Below are 23397 nucleotides of genomic sequence, written 5' to 3'. Positions count from 1 at the left end.
ATCTGGATTAAAAAGGCACTGCAGCAGATCTGCAGCTGAGAGCAGTCAGGGCAGAAGGGACTGCAGCAGCAGAAGCAGACGGCAATGAAATGACCATACTCTCCCTAATTCTTTTGCTACTGATGCCCCATCCATCCTGTGGGATGCTGAAGGGGAAATGCCAGTTTGGTGTGATAAATGATCGAAACGACACACTTAATAATTATAGACCAGGAGACCACCTCATCACTGGTGTCTTAGCTGTAGGCATTACTAATGACTACCTGCGTGATTTCTCCAAGTCTCCATCTGTTTCTGGTGTAATGTATGTCACCACGTGGAGAATGATTTACTACTGCTACTTTTAACTGTGATTCCATGCTCTCCCATTTTCCTGGTGTCTTTTCCTCATCAATTGTACCTCAAAGATGTCCTCACTTGGCTTCAGGGAACCATAATTCCTGGTGCACAGGGAAATTTAGTGCACAGCCAGACATCTCCTGTGCAGCTGCCTAGCTATGAAACACAAGGCGCTGCTTCCCCCTCTGTCTGCAGTGTAGCTGCCCACAGGGCTATGAGATATGGCTAAGGTGCTGTTGTTGTTTGCAGCTGGCTCCAACGTGAAACTGAACATTGTTCCCCAGCTTTTTAAAAGAAAGAGAATTGTGGGGGATTTACTATTCCAGAATTAATTATAGTGTAGATATAGCAAAAAAAAAAAAAGGGAAAGCAATTTGGAATAGTGGAATGACGTGTTTCTGTATGTGCTTGTGCAGTGACTTACATTGTACACTTGTTTTACTTGCATTGGTTTACAGGCCTCTGAACTTCTGTCAAGGATGAAACATCTAGCAGTGTCTCCCCAACAGAACTGGCATTGTAGGCAGCATGACATGGGGAGAGATGGTCTTTCGGCTAAGCAGGTCGAAAGCCATCTAAGGCTTTGTATATCAAACCCCCAACACAAAATAGGGCTTGACAGCCAGCGCAGGTCTTTGAGGGAAAATGTTCCCTTTTCTTGGGGAGAAAAATCCTGTTGCCAACACCCATTTCCAAATGAACTGAAAGCACATAAACTCCGAGCTAGCAAAATTCATATATTTCTACTCGTTATCATTGCTCTTATATGAAAAGATGCACAAACTTTAACATTCTTTCACTGACTGCAGAATGAAAAATCTGATGACCTCTATTTTACTGCAGTCCGGAACCTTTGAGGTATTGGCACATCCTGCCCTTCTTGTTTGCCATTCAAGAGATCAGTCGGAATCCCAGGCTCCTACCCAACATCACTCTGGGCTACAATCTCTATGAGAGCTATTTCAAAGGAAGAATGGCTTATGAAGCTGTGCTAGACCTGCTGTCTGGTGGACAGAAGAATGTTCCAAACTACATCTGTGAAAAACAGAATGCACAGCTGGCCGTTCTAGAAGGAGGTGACCCTGCTCTTTCTAATCTCATATCAACCATTCTGAGCATTTATAAAATCCCACAGGTATGAGTTGGAGAAAGGTGGGTGGATTGGGGACTGAGCCAATATCCACATTACAATGACTGCATATAAAGATGTATCTTTTCGTCTAGGGTTTCTTAGATCCTACGTTTGTTTTCTGTTATTGCTGAATTATGGGGCTAGGTGTTTTATTTTGTTTTGTTTATATTTTTGCTTTTGCTTTTTTGCAGCTCTGTTGCATAATTCTGTTTTATTGTTTTTATGTTGTATTTCCATACACCACTTAGGGGTTAAGCTGTATGTCTGAGTCCTTTCTAATTTCTGGATCCAGCAAGGATTTAGTTGTTGGAATTGCTAGGCTAGCTTCTTGGTCTTATTCTTTGGCGATCACTCATAACCAAGTAAAATTGTGACTGTGGAGGCCAGTTCTGGATCCCCACATCCTTCCACAGTGGGGACCTAGGTTTCCAGGTGGGAGCTGATCACAAGTGAGGATTTTCTAATTCTAGTGTATTTTAAAATGGGGTTTTAGAGTTTTTAGGGGTTTTTGAATGTTTTATGTAGTTTTGTAGTAGTTTTATGTAGTTTTTATGTAGTTTTGTGGTAGTTTTATATAGTTTTTATGTAGTTTTATGTAGTTTTCAATTTCATTGTTCCACAAGGGACAATGACAATAAAGATATCGTATCGTATCGTATCGTATCGTATCGTATCGTATCGTATCGTATCGTAAATGTGTCTTTCTCTTAGCTCGTTTCTCCCTGTGGTCCTGGGTTCACGATTCTTCAAAGTCCATGACACCTTTGGTAGAGGCAATTCTCCAATGGGAACGTTCGCAGGCCAGTGTTCCCCAATTTTCTGTGCTCATACTGCATTTTTAAAGATTTGCCTTTAGAGTGTCTTTAAACCTCTTTTGTTGTCCACTGGTATTTCACTTTCCATTCTTAAGCTGAAAATAGAGTAGTTGCTTTGGAAGACGATAATAAGGCATCCAAACAACATGACCAGTCCATCAAAGTTGATGTTGAAGAATCCTTGCTTTGACACTGGTGAACTTTGCTTCTTCTTGTACACTAACATTGGTTTGCCTATCTTCCCAAGTGATGTATAAAAATTTTCAGAGACATCGTTGATGGAATCTTTTGAGGTGCTGGAGATAGTCTTTATAAGTGGTCCATATTACGCAGGTACAGTAAAGTTGGTAGTACAATAGCTTTGTAAACAAGCATTTTGGTTTCCCTGCAAATGTCCTGGTCCTTAAACACTCTGCACTTCAATCAGGAGAAAGTCGCACTTACAGAGCTCAGGTGATGCTAGATTTCGGCATCAGTGTCAGGCCTAATCAATCATAATGGTGAATATGTTCCCAGTTATTCATTTAGGTTAATACATATTTGCACTTGGTCCTGAATACAATTGAAAAAACCAAACTCTTTCTTTCTTTTCCTAGGTCAGCTACGGTTTTGTTAGTCGTGAATTTACTGATAAAACTCAGTTCCCTTTCCTCTACCGGATGGTCCCAAAACAAGAACCTCCTCACCTGGCTATGGTCAAATTGCTCCTGCATTTCAAATGGACGTGGATCGGTCTCATTGCACCAGACAATGACAATGGAGAAAGGTTCATGAGGACCTTCACAGCTGCGGTCACAAAGAATGATATTTGTGTGGCCTTCTCAGAAAGTATCAAAGAAACTGTGGCTTATAATTCAAAGCACCTGAATTCATTTCTCATGCAGAGACAAGTCAATGTTGTTGTCTACCATGCAGATTTTCGATCCACTATAGGTCTATTTGTGCTTATGACAACCATGGAAAAGACCCTTAAAATAACAGTGGGGAAAGTTTGGGTCACAACAGCTTTGCAGGATCTCAGTATGAGTTGGGCATCTAACGAAGATCCCCAGTGTGTCCCTGCTTCTTTGTCCTTCTTAATCCAGACAAAGAAGAGGACAAGATATGAAACATTTGATCCATATGCTCTTGAAACCCGCCAGTTTATAAAGACAGCATTTAAGTGTTCTTTTTCAAAGAATTCTGCCAGAGTCCAGAAAAGATGTCGAGAGAATGCAAAACTGGGGACCTTGTCACGAGAATTTACTGAGAGAACGCTGTCTCAAGACAGCTACAGTATTTACAACACTATCCAGGCCATGGCAAGTGTTCTGAGTGCTGTATACTCATCCAAACCAAGCCAGAAGGCCGTGGTGGGAAGCAGAAAGATGGACCTTCAAAGACTACAGCCGTGGCAGGTATGGTCGTTTCTCTGGCACATTCTCACCACTGAACCGTGAGTCAGAAATTAATTCTAATTTGAGGACATATTCAAGTTGGGGTTGGTGGGGATGTTTGGAACCCATAATTGAGGCAAACCCATTTTGGTAATGTCAGGGAACTGACATCGGAGTCAGAGGTGGAGGCAAGGCTCCCGAGCGATGCAGGAGAGGGGCCCAGCAGGGAGAGAGGAAGCCCATCAGCTGGGGAAGGAAATCAGTGCAACACCAGTAGAGAAGGGGGGCAGATGGGGGATTCGGAGAGGAGTCTCCAAGAGGGGAGAGCACGGGCACACCTCTGCCCACTCCTTCCCTGCGTAGAAGATTTCTGTGCAGGGAGAGTAGGAGGAGACTTGGCGTCAAACAACTTCTTTGCTGGAAGAGGTTCAAAAAACGCCCACTGACGGATTCTGCGAGTGACTAAACAGCCACGGAGCGAAGGGCTGTCAGCCAAGGCAAGGTTAACCAGGCAATCTAGCCAGCAGTGACGGTAACTTACGCACAAGCAACCCCTTATAACCATTACAGGTAAGTTCCCAGTGTCTCACCCTTGTAAGTGATCATTTAATTGGACGTAATCTATTTAAAATTGGGAGATGAACACTGCCCAGGCTCCTGGCACCATCTCCTTTCAACCTAACAGGATATACTTTATTACTTACCGTGACACCTTGTATTTGTGGCAAGAGTCCAGGGGGCTAGAGAGCAGGAGCAGGAGGAGGTGGAGGGGCACCCAAATACCACAGGGTGGCTGGCTACATTTTGAAGTGAAATGATTCTCATATTCCCTTGGCACACCTGTGTGTGTCTCCTAAGACCTCGAAATCCTGAGTGCCCTGATTTGGATTGTTCTTCCATTCTGGAATGGGACGACACACCCTGATCCTAGTAGAACATCATAGCCACACGGGCTGCCATTCCTGATTCAGTCTCAGTCTCAGTCAGTTTTATTGCACATAGCCAAAGGCTGCCGCAATGTACACAGAATTATTTGACAATTAAAAGAAAATATACTGAATTGGTAAAAAAAGACTTAAAACATTTATATTCTTAAAACATTACGTACTCTAAACAAAGCTATAAAAGTACCCCAATGTACAAATAAAAACATTAAACAATAAAATTCATAAGCTAAACTCATCACATGGTCACTAATGTTAAAAACAATATCAATTAATGCAGTGTGCAATTTATACTCAGAGTTTGGTGACAAAGATAGAGCATAGCCTGAGGTAGATAGATAGGATCAAATAAATTCATCTCCTTTACAGTTAATGGCTACCTTGGCTATATAATTTGCTCTAATTTTCCTAGCAGCAGTTGCAAAAAGTGCTACCCGCCAGGTCACATACTTATCTGTGTCTGCAAGGAGATATAACATCATATCAAGGGGGTTCTGGCCAGGGGACCCTGTCATTATAGGTACCAAAAATCTTTTTCTTGCATCATTATATAACGGACAGTGCAAGATATAATGCATAAGGTCCTCTACTTCAGAACATCCCCTAATGCAAACACGTTCGTTTTTTGGTATGCCTCTATGTCTCCCATCTCTATAAGCAGAGCTTATTGTATTTAGTCGTAGCTCTGTAAAAGCTTTTCGAAGCTGTGCAAAAGTCAATTCATTAAAATAAGATATGTGTTCATTGACCTCTGTAAGTTTAAAATACAATGGGGCAGGCACATGTAGATGTGCACATAGAGTTTAGATCATTTTTAGTTGCCACTGCCCTTATGGTTCGTTTAAAAATATTTTTCTGTGAATATAAGGGGAGTTCTTTAATCTCAGTCACTGAGAGGTCATATTTGCCCATCAGTTGCGATTAGCCTCTTAATCTGATTCTAATTTTAACATGCAATATATTAACATCTCTAGCTCTGCTATTTCCAAATCAAAGTCCCATCTGAGTCTCTGGGACTGCACCTTGGGAGATTAGAGTTCTTAGTGGGCAAGGCTCATGTACGCTACTTTGTTCCTCATTTGCTAATTGTGGGTGTGTTTTTCTTGACCCTTTTTAGCTGCACTCTTTCCTAAGAAACCTCCACCTTTACAACTTTTCCATGGACGGAGCTTATTGGGATGAGAATGGGGAAATGGCAGCTGACTTTGACATTGTCAACTGGGTGGCGTTTCCCAATAATTCCCTTGTTGGGTTGAAAGTTGGGAGTGTAGAGAGATCAGCATCTCCAGAGAAAATCAAGTTTGCCATTGACCGAAATGTCATTGTGTGGCCCAGATGGTTCAAACAGGTGGGTCAAATAATTAATCACATCTTATTCTTACACCTGCATATCTTATGCTGCAGTCCAAACCCCATTGTATGATTGTATGATTCAATCCTAGCTGCACTCTATGGCTCCTCCTATCCACAAAGTCCTCGTGGCTAGTTTCAGAACTTACAGGGTTAAGGAGTTCTGAGTGATGTCTCACATTCCTGAGGCGTGGCTAGGTTCGAAGAGGGGAGTGGTTTTGTACTGTGTCTGCTCTGTTTGTTCCGGCTTCTGACGGAGGAAGAAGCAGGATGAGTGCTTTGAGCCCAGGAAATCTCTTTGTTGTTTAACTGCATGAATAAAGACTGAGATACATACACACTGATGTCTAAGTGTGTTTGATCTGCTAAACACCCGGACACAGGCAGCTTCCACGCTGCGGAAAGCTCTGCGACAGTGGCTGACGGAGGACGGACGATCAGGAGCAGAGAGGCGCTGGAGGAAGTGTGCCGGGCTGCAATCCAATTAGCTACGCCTAATTGGAGTCCAATCCAATTAGCTACGCCACTTTTCACAGTCCTAACATCTTCTGCTTGATGCTTTTTCTCATTTTGGCTAGAACGTGCCTCTTTCAAGGTGTACCGAAAACTGTCGTCCAGGATATGCCAAGGCCATTAAGGAGGGAGAACCAATCTGCTGCTATGCTTGTGTTGAATGCATGGAAGGAACAATCTCCATTCAGGAAGGTAAATGTGCCTGAAAGGATATTTAAGAAGTTGCCTTTTCATAGTAGAAAATCACCTTCAATTCTAGTCATTGGTACCTATGGAGGGGGGTCTTGCCCCACTAAAAGAGCTCAATGGGATATGCTGGCCCTTAATACTTTTATTCTGACCCCAAATTATAGCCCAAAATTGCTTCAAGGCAAACCAACAACCCAAAATACAGTAATCAGATAAGAATCACAGAATTGTTGGTATGTTGTAGACTATCGAATGTCATGCCTATAATATTTATATTGGCAACACTGAAGTCACTCTTGTGTTTTCAGATGCAAAGCTTTGCAACAAATGTCCAGATGATCAGAATTCCAATCTACACAGAGATCAGTGTGTTCCCAAGATTATACATTTCTTGTCCTATGAAGAACCTCTGGGGATCTTCCTGGCTTCTTTTGCCCTGCTATTGTCCCTCACTGCTGGACTTCTTTTGGGAATCTTCATTAAATACTTTGACACACCAATAGTCAAGGCCAACAACCGGGACCTCACCTACTTGCTCCTCGTCTCCCTCCTGCTCTCCTTCTTGTCCTCCTTCTTATTCATCGGTCGGCCCCAGAAGTGGACCTGCCTTCTCCGACAAACTGCCTTCAGCATCATCTTCTCCGTGGCCGTGTCTTCCCTGTTGGCAAAGACTATCACGGTGGTGGTGGCGTTTATGGCCACAAAGCCAGGGAGCCAGATGAGGAAATGGCTGGGCAAGAGCTTGGCCAACTCACTTGTCTTGTCTTTTTCCAGTGTCCAAGGAGGCATCTGCATGGTCTGGCTGGGAATGTCTCCCCCCTTCCCAGACTCCGACATGCACTCCCAGCCTGGGCAGATCATTCTGCAATGTAACGAAGGCTCTGTTGCCATGTTTTATTCTGCCCTTGGCTACATGGGCTTTCTGGCGGCCGTCTGCTTCACGGTGGCTTTCCTAGCCAGGAAGCTGCCTGGGGCCTTCAACGAAGCCCAGCTGATCACCTTCAGCATGCTGGTGTTTTGCAGTGTTTGGGTGTCCTTTGTGCCAGCCTACCTGAGCACCAAGGGGAAATATATGGTAGCCGTGCAGGTCTTCTCTATCTTGGCCTCCAGTTCGGGGTTACTGGGTTGCATCTTTATCCCCAAGTGCTACATTATTGTCCTGAGGCCAGATCTGAATAAAAAGGAGCATCTGATGGTGTAACATAAAAACCAGTACTTTTTTGGCATAGCACTGCATTATTAAAACCAATGAATGTGAATTGATTGTTCATTTACCGATTTGCCAGTCTAACATTCTGTGTCCAGGCTGACTGTCTACCAGCTCCATCTGGTACACTGGTTGACACCCAACCTGCCTGCACACTGTCTCCCCAGAGTGGTACATGTGTTGGTTATCTCCTGTAGGGCCTTGAAAATGACTCGGAAACTACAACTAATCCAGAATGCGACAGCTAGACTGATGACTATGAGCGGCTGTCAAGAGCACATTACTCAAACGCAGCGTAAATTAATAATGCAGAGTCTTCTTCAGTAAAAGAATAAAAATTTTACTGAGTTAAAATAAACTTGTTTTCAAATAACAGCATAATGAACAGAAGATTAAACTAGCTTCAGAGCAGACACAGAGTTATTGAGTCACACAGTCTCCTTTGAGCACAGGCTTCACAGAACACACCACACTGACTTACTCATAGACACTGAGTCTGCCTGCAAGCAGATACAATACTTATACAGTACAGAGAATGAGTCATCCTCAAGAGTCACAGTGCTTCAGCATGCTAAATGATTCTGCAGCTTTTCAGCATTTCACAACATTTCTCGACTCCTTTACTGCTTCCTTTACTGTTTCTGCTCTGAAATACCTTTGTCACATGACCATTACACCAGTTCCAAAAGACCTACATTGGCTTCCAATACGTTTCCGCGTACAATTCAAAGCGTTGATGCTGACCTTTAACGCCTTAAATGGCCTTGGCCCACACTGCAAGAAGTGTGGAACGCTCTCCTGTCAGATGCTAACGAGATGAGTATTTATATAACATTTAGGGAACATCTGAAGGCAGCCCTGTATAGGGAAGCTTTTTATGGCCCTTCCATTGCAATGTCAAGTATTATTTCCTTTTCTACAAAATCATTTGAAGTGTAGCAAAATTAACGTTTGAGGCTGAAGGAAATCTCCACGTGGCGGTGAGAAAACAAAAGGTGTTTATTGCTAGCAATAAAGGCTCAGTAGGATCACTCTCTAAAAGCTGAGCAAGCCCAAAAGGGTGGGGTCTGCTACTATACATAGCTGTTATCTGTTAAAGCAATACATATGCATAAACTTCCTCCAATATAAAGTTAAAACACAATACTAATTGTACCATGTATGGTCTTTCCTTCATTACCTATTCAAGGAAACAAAGGACTCTCTCTCTAAGAAGCCCCTGCTACACGTGGTCTCTTTGCATTCCTTTCCCTAAATAGGTTTATCTTGAGGGTGTTTGCACATTTTGAAAGGCCATAAGAATATTATTTTTTATATATTATCAAACCCTGCTGAAGGAAAGTTTTGTTTCTGCACATGACTAGAATGTTCAGTTCACACTGAGTTCATGAAAACATCGCATCCTGACCTGTTCTTAGTGCTTGGTTGACCACATCTACGGATGAATGCTATATATTAATCATTAGTAATTGTTTAAGTCTTGCTATATTAATCACTAGTTACAATTTAATAAGGAGGTTTTTAAAGGTAAAGGTAAAGGTACCCCTGCCCGTACGGGCCAGTCTTGACAGACTCTGGGGTTGTGCGCCCATCTCACTTAAGAGGCCAGGGGCCAGCGCTGTCCGGAGACACTTCCGGGTCACGTGGCCAGTGTGACATCGCTGCTCTGGCCAGAGCCAGAGCCAGAGCCAGAGCCGCACACGGAAACGCCGTTTACCTTCCCGCTGGTAAGCGGTCCCTATTTATCTACTTGCACCCGGAGGTGCTTTCGAACTGCTAGGTTGGCAGGCGCTGGGACCGAGCAGCGGGAGCGCACCCCGCCGCAGGGATTCGAACCGCCGACCTTTCGATCGGCAAGCCCTAGGCGCTGAGGCTTTAACCCACAGCGCCACCTGCGTCCCTAAGGAGGTTTTTACGCCTGTCCAATTCTGTGTTCCCTTTCCCAGCCTTTGGTCTATTGATGATTGATGCCTATATGTAACCCACGCATTGTATTTGTGTTAACCAATCAGCAACAAGCACATATGTGGCAATGCTGTAATATTCAATAAAAGGGACTCCCCAAGACATGCTCGAGAGATGCCTCCCATATGACCCCCACCACTCGTCTGTCGTTTATTTCAACCCAACACCCTGCTCCTCTCCCCTCATATGAGCTCATCAAAGCTGCTTTAGGCTTTTCTAGCCTCTTAGATTCTATCCCAAAACCCCCTTCCCTTTTTAGGTCTGCCAGGAACAAGGCTGGTGGGGCCTCTCAGCATCCAAGATTGTAAAGATAATGAAGACTCAGGAATGCCCGTTGTTCCCATTGCGGGGATGAGGGGGCGATTCATGCCTGAGCATAATCAGGATATGCCCATGTAAGGAAATAGAAACTTAGTGTTGAGTTGTGGGTTGACATAGCAGACGACACAGCGATTTCTCCAAAGCAGCTCTTTATTTGTAAGCTGGAACAGAAGTGAACTGAGGAGCTCAGTCAGCCTGCTTATATAGAGCTACAGAACAATTGTAACTGTTGCAACCTTCTAAAACTATCCAATCACTGAACGTCACTTTTCGATCCTTCATTTGCATACAAAACTATCCAATCACTGAACGTCACTTTTCGATCCTTCATTTGCATAACTATCTACAGTATCCCCCTGCTGGCCCAGGGTGAGAACTTCAGTACATAACGCTTACTATAACTTTCTGTTTCCCAGAAATCAGGTGGTTTACAAGAAATCAGGTGGTATTGTATTCTGCAAATGTATAAAAAGCTGGCCCGCTCAGAATTGGGTGTGCAGACTGTGAGCTTATTGCTCTGCACCTTTGCTATGCACATGCATTTCAAATAAACCCTGTTGAACCCTGCCACTTTGTGTGACTCTGTACTCCAGGGACCCAATAGCAGACAAGGAAAAGGTCCTACATTTCGAAGATACATCTCAGAACAGCAATGCACGTCTCCTTTCAAATGCAGACACTTAGGAATGTTGTTGTCAGGTGTGCGTGCAGGAGCCAAGCCCTGTGACCGATAGGACTCTGCAGAACTGGGGCCTTCCTAAGTTTGTTCTGAAGAGGCAAGGCGCGGCCACACAGGTGAGGCCGATTGGTGACTCACAGCACCTGGTGGCAAGAGCCAGGAAGGGATATAAGGTTAGCATTTTCCCTTCAGTTCTTTGCCACAGCAACATGTTCCCTGCTTTGCTGCGTTTGGTTCCTTGACCCTTGACTTCATGACTCCTTGCTTCTTGATCCTCGGACCCTTGACTTCGTGACTCCTTGCTTCCTGACTCTCGGACCCTTGGCTTCCTGACTCCTGGCTTCTGGCCTCCCGTTCCTGCTCCCACCCCGCCATCTTGCCTCCGGTCCTGACATCCCTAGCCGGGACTTTGATCGCCCGTGAACCAGACCATGACAGTTGTTTACAACCTTGGCACTAAAGCTGCTCCTAGCACAAGATAACGCACAAGGCCTCTAGCTTGGCTAGTTAGCTGAGCTTATAGGTCTCTATGTGCATCAAAAGTAACAGGACTAGGAAAGTTTATCTGGGATTCTAGAAATATATAGGCAACTTTGGGCTAAAGAAACCAATGCTTTGGATCCATACGAGGCAGTTTTATATATTCATAAACTTATGCGACTGTTTTTCTGCTGGAGCTTTGAAGATATTTTCTCCCTTCCAACCTCATAGATTTCAGCCATGAAACTGGACAGTGCACAAACCCCCATTGGGAAGGCTTTTCCTGCATAGCAGGGAGTTGGACCAGATTCCCTTGGGCTCCCTTCAAACTCTATGATACTATGATATTTTCTCCTGCACATGGAGCCGCAGGGAGAATCGAGGATGCTGAAGCGTACTCTGTCCCTAATCATTATCAAAACCATTCTAATTATTATTAATTATTATTTTGAAAAGCTCTGGGCGCAGTGTTCCAAAGACTGGTTTTGAAACTGATAATAAAAGTGCCAGAAACAAGAACAACATGTAATAAGCTTGCATACCCACTGTGAAAAGGTTGGTGCATAAATATCTCCTGGGCCACCGAGAGCCTGGTCTCAGATTCAGGGCAGACAGGGACCACGCGGAGGTGCGGTTTAATATTAGCCCCTTAAGAGCTGTTCAGCAGTGGAAGGGATTCCCATGAGAGGTGGTAGACTCTCCTCCTTTGGAGGTTTTTCTGTCATGGATGCTTTAGCTGCGATTCCTGCATAGCAGGGGGTTGGACCAGATGACTCCTGGGTCCCTTCCAACTCTCCAAGAGTCTGATTCTGTGATTCTGAAGCCACAGCTGGACTCCCATCTGGAATAAGAAGGCGCTGCAACAGATCTGCAGCAGAGAGCAGCCGGGGCAGAAAGGAATGCGGCGGTGGCGGCAGGCAGTGAAATGATGGCACTCCTCTCCCTAATTCTTTTGCTATTGTTGTTGCTGCCCCATTCGTCCTGCAGGACGCTGAAGGGGAAATGCCAATTCGGTGTGATAAGTGATCGAAAAGATGCAATTAATTATTATAAACCAGGAGACCACCGCATAACTGGTATCTTATCTACAGGCACTTTTTTACCCCAGTTACATGATTTCTTCACGCCTCCTTCTAACGCTTTGGAAATGTACGTTATTCTGTAGATGCAAATTTACTACTGCTTCTCTCAACTGAGATTTCATCCTCTCCCATTTTTCTGGTGCCTTTCCAAATACACCGTAGCTCAAACTTGTCCTTGCTTGGTACCAGGGGAAATCATATTTCCTGGGTGCACAGAGGAATGTAGTGCACAGTCAGGCATCTCTCATATCGCAGCCTAGCCAGGAAAACACCAGACACTGCTTCCCCACGGTTTGTAGTGTAGCTGCCCAACAGGCTACTCAGTGTGGCTGAATGTGCTCTAAGGTGCTGCTGCTGCTGTTTAGAAAATGATATTAAACATTGTCCTCTGCTTTTTAAAGGAGGGAATGTATGGTGAATTCACAACTCAATAATTAATTGTATTGTATTGTAAAGGTAAAGGTACCCCTGACAATTAAGTCCAGTCGCAAATGACTCTGGGGTTGTGGCGCTCATCTCGCTTTATTGGCCGAGGGAGCCGGCGTACAGCTTCTGGGTCATGTGGCCAGCATGACTAAGCCGCTTCTGGCGAAACCAGAACAGCACAAGGAAATGCCATTTACCTTCCCGCCAGAGCGGTACCTATTTATCTACTTGCAGTTGGACGTGCTTTTGACCACCAGAGAGATGCCCCAGTGTCTTGGGGAAGGTGGTGGCCTTCCCAGGCGTTTTCCCAACAAAATGGACTCTGTATAATGATGGTTTTCCCACTCCAGTACAATGTTTCTAAGTAAATACTGTGCATGATTCTAGACATACAGTTCCTACTGTACTTCTCCCTTGTTATCCTGCCTAAAATCCCAAGGGTGCCTCCAAAAAGAATTACATGAAACCATGAACAATAAATGGGGGCACTAATAAAATCAAAACTGTCAATTCCTGGGATTCAGAGGTAGCATCAGTAAAGTCCTCACAACAAAATCCAAATATTTCTACTGGTTATCAATGCATATCTGCATATATATATAATATGTAGACAATTTAACACACATTTATTGACTAGAGGATGGAAATCTCATGTCATCTATTTTGCTGCAGCGTATACAATCAAAGGTACTGGCATATCCTGCCCTTCTTGTTTGCCATTCACAAGATCAGTAGGAACCCCAGGCTCCTACCTAACATCACCCTCGGCTACAACCTCTATGAGAACTATTTTCATGAAATAACGACTTATGAAGCTGTGCTAGACCTGCTGTCTGGTGGGCAGAAGAATGTTCCAAACTACATCTGTGAAAAACAGAATACACAACTGGCCGTTCTAGAAGGAGGCAACTCTGCTATTTCCAACCTGATTTCAACCATTCTGAGCATTTATAAAATCCCACAGGTATGAATTGGGGGGATGTAGGTGGGTTGGGGGCAGAGCCAATTTCCATATTACAGTTTCTCTCCAACGGTTGCATCAGACTGTATGTAAAAATGCATCTTTTTGTCCGGGCTTTCCTAGACCCAAAGGTTGGTACTCTGTACTTTTAGAACACCCTCTTCCTGCCCAGTTGAGAAAACAAGGTCTGGAGCGTTTTGCCTAGAATACACACAGACACCCAAATGTTGTTGGCAGCATCCCTACGACACTTCTTCTGCGTTTGCAGTCAGAATGCAGAAAAGCAACGAGAGAAATACGCGTGTAGAATTATGTCTGAAGGCGCACAACGCAGAGTGACTTCAAATGAAACTATGGCTGAAACATCAGGGCTTAGATTGAAACGTTTTAAAAGTAAGCCATGCTGGAAATAGACATACGTGGTACTGAGCAAATGCCAATTTTTCCACCAGGCTGCAGAGCAGAAAGAGAAAGCAAAGAAGCAGGGTTACTCTGTCGCTGCTGCTCAGAACTGCCTTTGGCGTTTTTCCGCAACTGTCACCTCGCAGCAGTCATTCCATCAAGCTCCTTGACACTGTTTCCACCCCATGATCACTTTAAGAACTACCGTATTTTTTGCTCCATAGGACGCACTTTTTTCCTCCTTCAACTTGGGGGGCCCTCAAATATTTTATTGGAGGCCCCCAAAGGGCCCCAGGCCTCTAGGAGTTGGCACCAAAGGAGCCTACACAGGTGAATACAATTAGGCTAGTGGACACTCATAATAGGGCCTTTCTGAGGATTCATAGAAATCACAGAATTGTAGAGTTGGAAGGGGCCCCAAGGGTCATCTAGTCCAACCCCCTGCATTGCAGGAAACCTGCCAACAGCCATCCCTGGGTAGACTTGAACCACCAAACCTCTGTGTTAACAGCCAGGTGCACTGACCCATTGTGCCACAGGAGGAATATATTTACTGCATTCAGCACTTTCTAAGGTCAAGGAAGACCCACGCCTCACGTAGTCTTTAAGCAGGTCGTGAAGAAATACCGTTTCAAAAAAGCCTTTCAGTTGTAGTATACATTGGGATCATAACCTGGGCGAACTTTCATAATTGATGCTTTCTTTTATTTTCTGTGTCGGCGTTCAGGGTCACTGTTGTTGTTCTAAGTGCATCTTTGAAATGTTTCCATGCTATATTTCGCTTGGTGCATTTAGCTGACATAGTGAACTGCTGTGTGGGACATCTGCTCAAAAAGCAGGTAATAAATCTTTTAACTAAAAATAAATAAATAAATTTGGGCTCTCAACCAATCGTACCAACGAATATTTTCCTAGTTATTAATCGGTTTAGGTTAATACATATTTGTGCTGAAAACAAACGAAAAAAACCAAACTCTTCCTTTCTCTTCTAGGTCAGCTTTGGTTTTGCTAGTCGTGCATCAGCTGATAAATCTCCGTTCCCTTTCTCCTATCGGATGGTCCCAAAACAAGAACCTCCTCACCTGGCTGTGGTCAAATTGCTCCTGCATTTCAAATGGACGTGGATCGGTCTCATTGCTTCAGACAATGACAATGGAGAAAAGTTCGTGAAGACCTTCACAGCTGTGGTCACAAAGAATGATATTTGTGTGGCCTTCTCAGAAAGCATCGCAGAAACTGTGACTTACTATAATGCAAAGAACCTGGTTCCATTTTTCATGCAGCAACAAATCAATGTAGTTGTCTACCATGCAGAGCTTCAATCTACTTTAATTCTAATGACATTTGTTATAAACATTGAAAAGAAACTTAAAACGATGGGGAAAGTTTGGGTCACGACAGCGTTGCAGGATCTCAGTATGAGCGAAGCATCTCACTATGATCCCCAGTGTGTCCCTGCGACCTTGTCCTTCTTAGTCCAGACGAAAAAGAGGGCAAAATATGAAACATTTGACCCAGACGACCTTGAAATCCAACAGTTTGCGAGGATGGCATTTAGGTGTTCCATGTCAAAGAATTCTGAGCGAGTCCGGAGAAGATGTAGAAAGAGAGGTGAACTGGGGACTCTGCCACAAGACCTAATCGAGAGAATCCTGTCTCAAGACAGCTACAGTATTTACAACACTATCCAAACCTTGGCAAGTATCCTGAGTGCTGTATACTCATCCAAGCCAGGCCAGAAGGCAACGGTGGGAAGGGGCAAGATGGACCTTCAAAGACCACAACCGTGGCAGGTATGATCCTTTCTCTCACAGCTTCTCATTCTTGAATGTTAAGTCAGTAATTAAATTCTGGTTGGAGGAAAAATCCAGGGTGGAAGTGATGTTTTGAACTCACTTCTGAGGTCTGTTGTCAAGGGCAGTCCCCCCCCTTTACATATACAGTGGTACCTTGGGTTACATACGCTTCAGGTTACATAGATTCCCAGAGGGGGGCGCCGACGGCCAGGGCAAGGGGGGTCCCAGGGGGACACACCAGAAGCAAGGGGCCAGCGGGGACTCCCAAAGCAGCAGTGAGAGATCAGGACCAGCCCCTCCACCAGAGCGTAGTGGGGGGGAAGAGTCCCATGTATCAGGACCAGCTTCTTCTCCAGCAGGGAGAGAAGATGAATCAGGGCTGGCCACGCCTCCATCGCAGAGTGAGGGAACGGAGGGGAGGTCAGGTCCAGCTAGCCTCTCCGAAGGGGGAAGCAGTGACAGGAGCAGTGTAACGGTCAGAAGGAAGGTTGCTGGCTGGGCGCACGCGCCAAGTTCGAATGTACAGGCGCGCAGCACAGCAGGAAACCCGGATTGGGAACCAGGTCCTAAAGCCCGCCGGAGGGAGGGGGAAGACTCAGGGGATTCAGCGTCAGAAGAGTCTGGTGGAGCCTGGTGGAACGCTCTGTCACAAGAGACAAGAGCCCTGCAGGACTTGACATCTTTCCGCAGGGCCTGCAAGACAGAGCTGTTCCACCTGGCATTTGGTCAGGGCGCAGCCTGACCCCCTCCTCTGGCAATCTTTACAAAACTTTAGTTTATGGTTGCCATCAATTTTGATTTTAATTCATTTTTATAATGTTTTATAATGTCATACTGTTTTAGTGTTGTTAGCCGCCCTGAGCCCGGCTTCGGCTGGGGAGGGCGGGATATAAATAAAAATAATTATTATTATTATTATTATTATTATTATTATTATTATTATTAAGAGTCTAGAAAGGGCAAGACCCCAGCGGACAGGCAGACCCAGAGGAGGAAAGAGCAAAGGAAGAGGTGGAGCAAGGCTAGAGTCTTAAACTGGTGTCTGGGGGGAGGAGATTCAGACGGAGCTTCAGCGGTCTAGGGTTTAAGACGTAGGGCTGCACGCCGCGGGTTTGAAATCGAAACTGCGTTTCAATAAAGACTTTTGTATATAACAACGGACTGGCATTGGTCCTTTGTGAGCTGGGACCTCGGGCAGCCCTGACACATACGCTTCAGGTTACAGACTCTGCTAACCCAGAAATAGTACCTCAGGTTAAGAACTTTGCTTCAGGATGAGAACAGAAATCGGACGGCAGCAGCAAGAGGCCCCAATAGCTAAAGTGGTGCTTCAGGTTAAGAACAGTTTCAGGTTAAGAATAGACTTGGAATTAAGTACGTTACCAGAGGTACCACTGTATACAACTTGTAAAGGTAAAAAGCTAAAGGACCCCTGGATGGTTACGTCCAGTCAAATGCGACTATGGGGTTGCGGTGCACATCTCGCTTGTAGGCCGACGGAGCCAGTGTTTGTCCACAGACAGCTTTCCGGGTCATGTGGCCAGCAAAACTAAACTGCTTCTGGCGCAAGGGAACACCATGGCGGATTTATTCTGGGGTTGCTTAATTCTGAATTTTACAAGGTGGGCTGTTTTTAATTTGAAACGGGGTTTGCTTTTTTTCTGGAGAAGCAGATGTAGTGATTTTGTTTATCTATTTTGTAATCCCCCTGTTTGATTAGTACTTGCATACAAGGGAGGGGGGTCCGTGGTCGAGGGCAGCTCCCCCCCCCCTTTACATATATACAACTTGTAAAGGTAAAAAGGCATTGCTGGCCCCAGCTGTGGAGGCAAATCTAGCTAGCGGCCATGAAAGAGCTGCCAGCAGTCATACTATTGGAGCAAATAACACCTGAGGGGGGTGGCGTTTGATGGGAAACTAAAGTGGCCCTGATCCGGATCGAGAGCATGTTGCAGATAGAGACCCCACAGCTGCTTTTTCCTCCAAAATAAAATTGCCTGGCTGAAGCACACTCTTTAAAACAGAGCGGAGCAATGCGTACATTGCTCCCAACTGCCTAATCAGGACGCAAAATGAAGCTTATATTTGATTTATGGCTACATTTGTGTCACACTTTTCTTCTGAGGAGACCAGAAAGGAGCACATGGCTCTCCCCCCTCCCTATTGTATCCTGACTGCAAGGGTGTGACTGACCTGAGGTCACCCAGTGAACTTCATGGCAGAGCAGGAATTTGAACCCTGGTCCTTCTAATCCTATAGTAAAGTAAAGGTAAAGCGACCCCTGACCATTAGGTCCAGTCGTGAACGACTCTGGGGTTGCGTGCTCATCTCGCTCTATAGGCCGAGGGAGCCGGCGTTTGTCCACAGACAGCTTCCGGGTCATGTGGCCAGTGAACCAGAGCAGCGCACAGAAACACCGTTTACCTTCCTGCTGAAGCGGTACCTATTTATTTACTTGCACTTTGATGTGCTTTTGAATTGCTAGGTTGGCAGGAGCAGGGACTGAGCAACGGGAGCTCACCCCGTCACGGGGATTCGAACCGCCAACCTTCTGATCGGCAAGTCCTAGGCTCTGTGGTTTAACCCACAGTGCCACCCGCGTCCTAATCCTATACAAGGTGGTGACTGACCTGAGGTCACTCAGTGAGCTTCATGGCAGAGCTGGAATTTGAACCCTGGTCTTCCTAATCCTATACCAGCAACATAATTATTACACCAAACTTGCTTTCATTAATGAGTCTAAAGAAGAACCAGAAATAGACACACTTCACCTCCAAATAATAGCCGCTGCCACAACTTAGTCTTTGAGGGACTGCACCATTGGAAACTGGAGTTCCAAGTGAGCAAGGCTCATGTACGCTGCTTTGTTCCTCGCTTGCTAATCATGTGTGTGTTTTTCTATACCATTTTAGCTGCACTCTTTCCTAAGAAACCTCCACCTTTACAACTTTTCCATGGATGGAGCTTATTGGGATGAGAATGGGGAGCTGGCAGCTGACTTTGACATTGTCAACTGGGTGGCGTTTCCCAATAATTCTGTTGTTGGGTTGAAAGTTGGGAGTGTAGAGAGATCAGCATCTCCAGAGAAAATCAAGTTTGCCATTGACCAGAATGCCATTGTGTGGCCCAGATGGTTCAAACAGGTAGGGGAAATAATCAGCTTCACCTTACTCTCTTTTTTAACTCAGACCAGGCAGTCCTATGGTCCTGGCAAGTCAGGAGCAAATTCACACTTCCATAGCATATGCTGCGATCCTATCTCCCCTATATGACTCATATCCACAAACCTTAATGTATTTTGCTTGATGCTTTAGAATCATAGAATCATAGAATTGTAGAGTTGGAGCCAGTGTGGTGTAATAATAATAATAATAATAATAATAATAATAATAATAATAATAATAATAATTTATTATTTGTACCCCGCCCATCTAGCTGGGTTTCCCTAGCCACTCTGGGCGGCTTCCATAGAAACCAAAAATACACTAAAATATCACAGATTAAAAACTTCTGAATGTTAGGTAGTTATTTATCGCTTTGACATCTGATGGGAGGGCGTTCCACAGGGCGGGTGCCACTACCGAGAAGGCCCTCTGCCTGGTTCCCTGTAGCTTTGCTTCTCGCAATGAGGGAACCGCCAGAAGGCCCTCGACGCTGGACCTCAGCGTCTGGGCAGAACGATGGGGGTGGAGACGCTCCTTCAGGTATACTGGGCCAAGGCCGTTTAGGGCTTTAAAGGTCAACACCAACACTTTGAATTGTGCTCGGAAACGTACTGGGGGCCAATGTAGGTCTTTCAAGACCGGTGTTATGTGGTCTCGGCGGCCACCCCCAGTCACCAGTCTGGCTGCCGCATTCTGGATTAGTTGTAGTTTCCGAGTCACCTTCAAAGGTAGCCCCACGTAGAGCGCATTGCAGTAGTCCAAGTGTAGTGGTTAAGAGCGGTATTCTCGTAATCTGGTGAACTGGGTTCGCTTCCCCGCTCCTCCACCTGCAGCTGCTGGGTGACCTTGGGCCAGTCACACTTCTTTGAAGTCTCTCAGCCCCACTCACCTCACAGAGTGTTTGTTGTGGGGGAGGAAGGGAAAGGAGGATGTTAGCTGCTTTGAGACTCCTTAGGGTAGTGATAAAGCGGGATATCAAATCCAAACTCTTCTCTTCTTGGAAGGGACCCCGATGGTTATTTAGCCCAACACCCTGCAATGCAGGAATCACAGTTAAACTATCCATGACAGATGGCCTTTCAATCTCTGCTTGAAAACCTTCAAGGAAGGAGAGTCCACAACCCCTCATGGGAGTCTGTTCCACTGCCAACAGCTCTCATCATCAGAAAGTCCTTAATGAAGTTTAGTCGCAATCTCCTTTCTTTTAACATGAATCCATTGGTTCAAGTCCTACGCTCTGGAGCAGGAGAAAATAATCAAAGAGAAGAACAACTACCAGACTTTTAGAAGACAACTGAAGGCAGCCCTGTTTAGGGAAGCTTTTAACAGACTTTTAAGTTTCACAGACCACTATATTTTAATATTTTGTTGGAAGCCGCCCATAGTGGCTGGGGAAACCAAGCCAGATGGGTGGGGTATAAATAATAAATTATTATTATTATTATTATTATTATTATTATTATTATTATTATTATCATCATCATCAGTGTGACAGCACTTGAAATAGTTGAAGCTGCTCTCATATCTCCTCTCATTCTCCTCTTTCCTGGCTAAGCATACCCAACTCCCTCACAAGGCTTGGCTTCCAGGCCCTTGATCATCTTGGTTGCATACATTAGAGTTGGTGAATAACTGTGGTACCCAGAAGTGGACACAGTACTCCAGCTGTAGTCTGAGCAAGGCAGAATAGAGTGGTCCTTTTCAGTGTTTTTTCCTCAGGGGGTACGCAGTACCGGCACCTCTCTCTTTTTGGTTAAAAAGTGTGGTACTTACTTTAACAACTTAATGGTGAGTACAGGCACATATTTTTCTAGGGAAAAAAGCACTGGTTCTATTCCTTCCCTAGCTCTAAACACTATACTTTTCTTGATGAAGCCTAGAATCACATTAGCTTTTTTTTTGTTGCGGCATCACAGTGTAGACTCATATTAAGCATGTAGTCTACTATGACCCCTAGATCCTTTTCACATATAATACTGGTAAGCCAGGTGTCCTCCATCTTATATTTGTGCAGCTGCTTATTCCTGCCCAAGTGTAGAACGCTAAACTTGTTGAACAACAATGAGCCCAGGACAGAACCCTATTGTTATGTACTGAAGTTCTCACCCTGGGCCAGCAGGGGGATACTGTAGATAGTTTTCACTCAGGTCCAAATATGCAAATAAGGGATTGAAAATGACGTTCGGTGATTGGATAGGTACAGAAAATGGTTACTGTTGCGTTCTAGTGGAACTCTACATAAGCAGGCTGGCTGAACCCTTCAATTCAGTTCTGTTCTGGCCTGTGAACAAACAAGAGCTCTTTGAAGAATCGCTGTGTCGTCTGATATGTTCACCCACAACTTAACACCTATAGCATCCCACTTGTCGCTTTTGTCCAGGAAGGCAAGGAACCATTAATGAGCACTCGTTGGGTTCAGTCAGTCAACCAGCTACAAATCCACCTAACAGTTACTTTATCCAGTCCACATTTTGCCAGCTTGTCTTCAAAAATATAATGGAGGACATGTCAAAAGCTTTATTGAAATCAAGATAGACTATGTTCACAGCATTCCCCTAATCCACCAAGCTTGTAAATTTATCGAAAAAAGAAATGAGTTTCATCTGGCATGACTTGTTTTTTAGAAACCCATGCTGGGTCTTAGTAATCACAGCATCCTTTTCTAAGTGCTCAAAGACAGATGGTTTAATTAGCTGCTCTAGGACCTTTCTGTGTATCTATTTCAAGCTCACTGGTTGGTAGTTACCTGGTCTTCTCCCCCTTCCCCCTTTCATCTCATTTTGGTTAGAATATGCCTCTGTCAAGGTGTACCAAAAGCTGTTATCCAGGATATGCCAAGGCGATTAAAAAAGGAGAGCCAGTCTGCTGCTATGATTGTGTTCAATGTATAGATGGGACGATCTCCATTCAGGAAGGTAAATGACCCTAAAAGGAAAGGATATTTAAAAGTGAGTCACTTTTTCAGAGTTCAAAACCTCATTCAAATTCCAGGCATTGGTACCTATGGAGGGGGGGGGGTCTTCCCCTATTAAAGGAGTTCAATGGATTATGCTGGCCCTTAATACTTTTATTTTGACCCCAGACTTTAGCCCAAAATTGCTTCATGGCAAACCCACAACCCAAAATAAAGTAAACAGATAAGAATCACAAAACAATATACTTGGTATGTAGTAGACTACAGATTATTATGGCTATAATATTCATACTGGCAACACTGAAGTCACTTGTGTTTTTCAGATGCAAAGCATTGCAAGAATTGTCCAGATGATCAGAATTCCAATCTACACAGAGATCAGTGTGTCCCCAAGATTATACATTTCTTGTCCTATGAAGAACCTCTGGGGATCCTCCTAGCTTCTTTTGCCCTGCTATTGTCCCTCACTGCTGGACTTCTTTTGGGAATCTTCATTAAATACTTTGACACACCAATAGTCAAGGCCAACAACCGGGACCTCACCTACTTGCTCCTCGTCTCCCTCCTGCTCTCCTTCTTGTCCTCTTTCTTATTCATCGGTCGGCCCCAGAAGTGGACCTGTCTTCTCCGACAAACTGCCTTCAGCATCATCTTCTCTGTGGCCGTGTCTTCCCTGTTGGCAAAGACTATCACGGTGGTGGTGGCGTTTATGGCCACAAAGCCAGGGAGCCAGATGAGGAAATGGCTGGGCAAGAGCTTGGCCAACACCCTTGTCTTATCCTTTTCCAGTGTCCAAGGGGGCATCTGCATGGTCTGGCTGGGAATGTCTCCCCCCTTCCCAGACTCCGACATGCACTCCCAGCCTGGGCAGATCATTCTGCAATGTAACGAAGGCTCTGTTGCCATGTTTTATTCTGCCCTTGGCTACATGGGCTTTCTGGCGGCCATCTGCTTCACGGTGGCTTTCCTAGCCAGGAAGCTGCCTGGGGCCTTCAACGAAGCCCAGCTGATCACCTTCAGCATGCTGGTGTTTTGCAGTGTTTGGGTGTCCTTTGTGCCAGCCTACCAGAGCACCAAGGGGAAATATATGGTAGCCGTGCAGATCTTCTCTATCTTGGCCTCCAGTTCGGGGTTACTGGGTTGCATCTTTATCCCCAAGTGCTACATTATTGTCCTGAGGCCAGATCTGAATAAAAAGGAGCATCTCATGGTGTAATGTAAAGATGGTTTCTAATATTAGTACATTTTTCATAGCACGGCATTAATAAAATCAATATACATGCCAGCAGCATTCATTCCCTATTTTTTTCCTTCATGTGAATCAGAAAGGAAACTGGTCTCT

General features: G+C 44.8%; 2 protein-coding genes across 2 annotated transcripts in view; both read left to right on the top strand.

Moving 5' to 3' along the window:
* LOC307207600 (vomeronasal type-2 receptor 26-like) overlaps positions 1 to 23271 on the top strand; it is a gene marked incomplete at its 3' end in the record, with an annotated part of 39429 nt that extends 16158 nt beyond the window's left edge. The window contains exons 2-5 of the mRNA XM_079961567.1: positions 15174 to 15974; positions 18890 to 19120; positions 21930 to 22056; positions 22379 to 23271. Coding sequence (XP_079817693.1) covers positions 15174 to 15974; positions 18890 to 19120; positions 21930 to 22056; positions 22379 to 23271 — 2052 coding nt within the window. The remainder of the gene's footprint in view (positions 1 to 15173; positions 15975 to 18889; positions 19121 to 21929; positions 22057 to 22378) is intronic.
* LOC307209825 (vomeronasal type-2 receptor 26-like) lies at positions 1313 to 8071 on the top strand (the record flags this gene model as incomplete). The annotated part of the gene is made up of 5 exons (XM_079965188.1): positions 1313 to 1474; positions 2883 to 3683; positions 5724 to 5954; positions 6535 to 6661; positions 6967 to 8071. The coding sequence occupies 5 exons, from the start codon at positions 1313 to 1315 to the stop codon at positions 7857 to 7859; spliced, it is 2214 nt and encodes a 737-aa protein (XP_079821314.1). The 3' UTR covers positions 7860 to 8071.
* Positions 23272 to 23397: the final 126 nt, after the last annotated feature.

This window comes from Podarcis cretensis (genome assembly GCF_951804945.1).
Source record: "Podarcis cretensis genome assembly, chromosome: 2".
NCBI classification, from domain to species: Eukaryota; Metazoa; Chordata; class Lepidosauria; order Squamata; family Lacertidae; genus Podarcis; species Podarcis cretensis.
The sequence above is the reverse complement of the archived record's forward strand: the minus strand, read 5'-3'. Positions and strand labels throughout refer to the sequence as shown.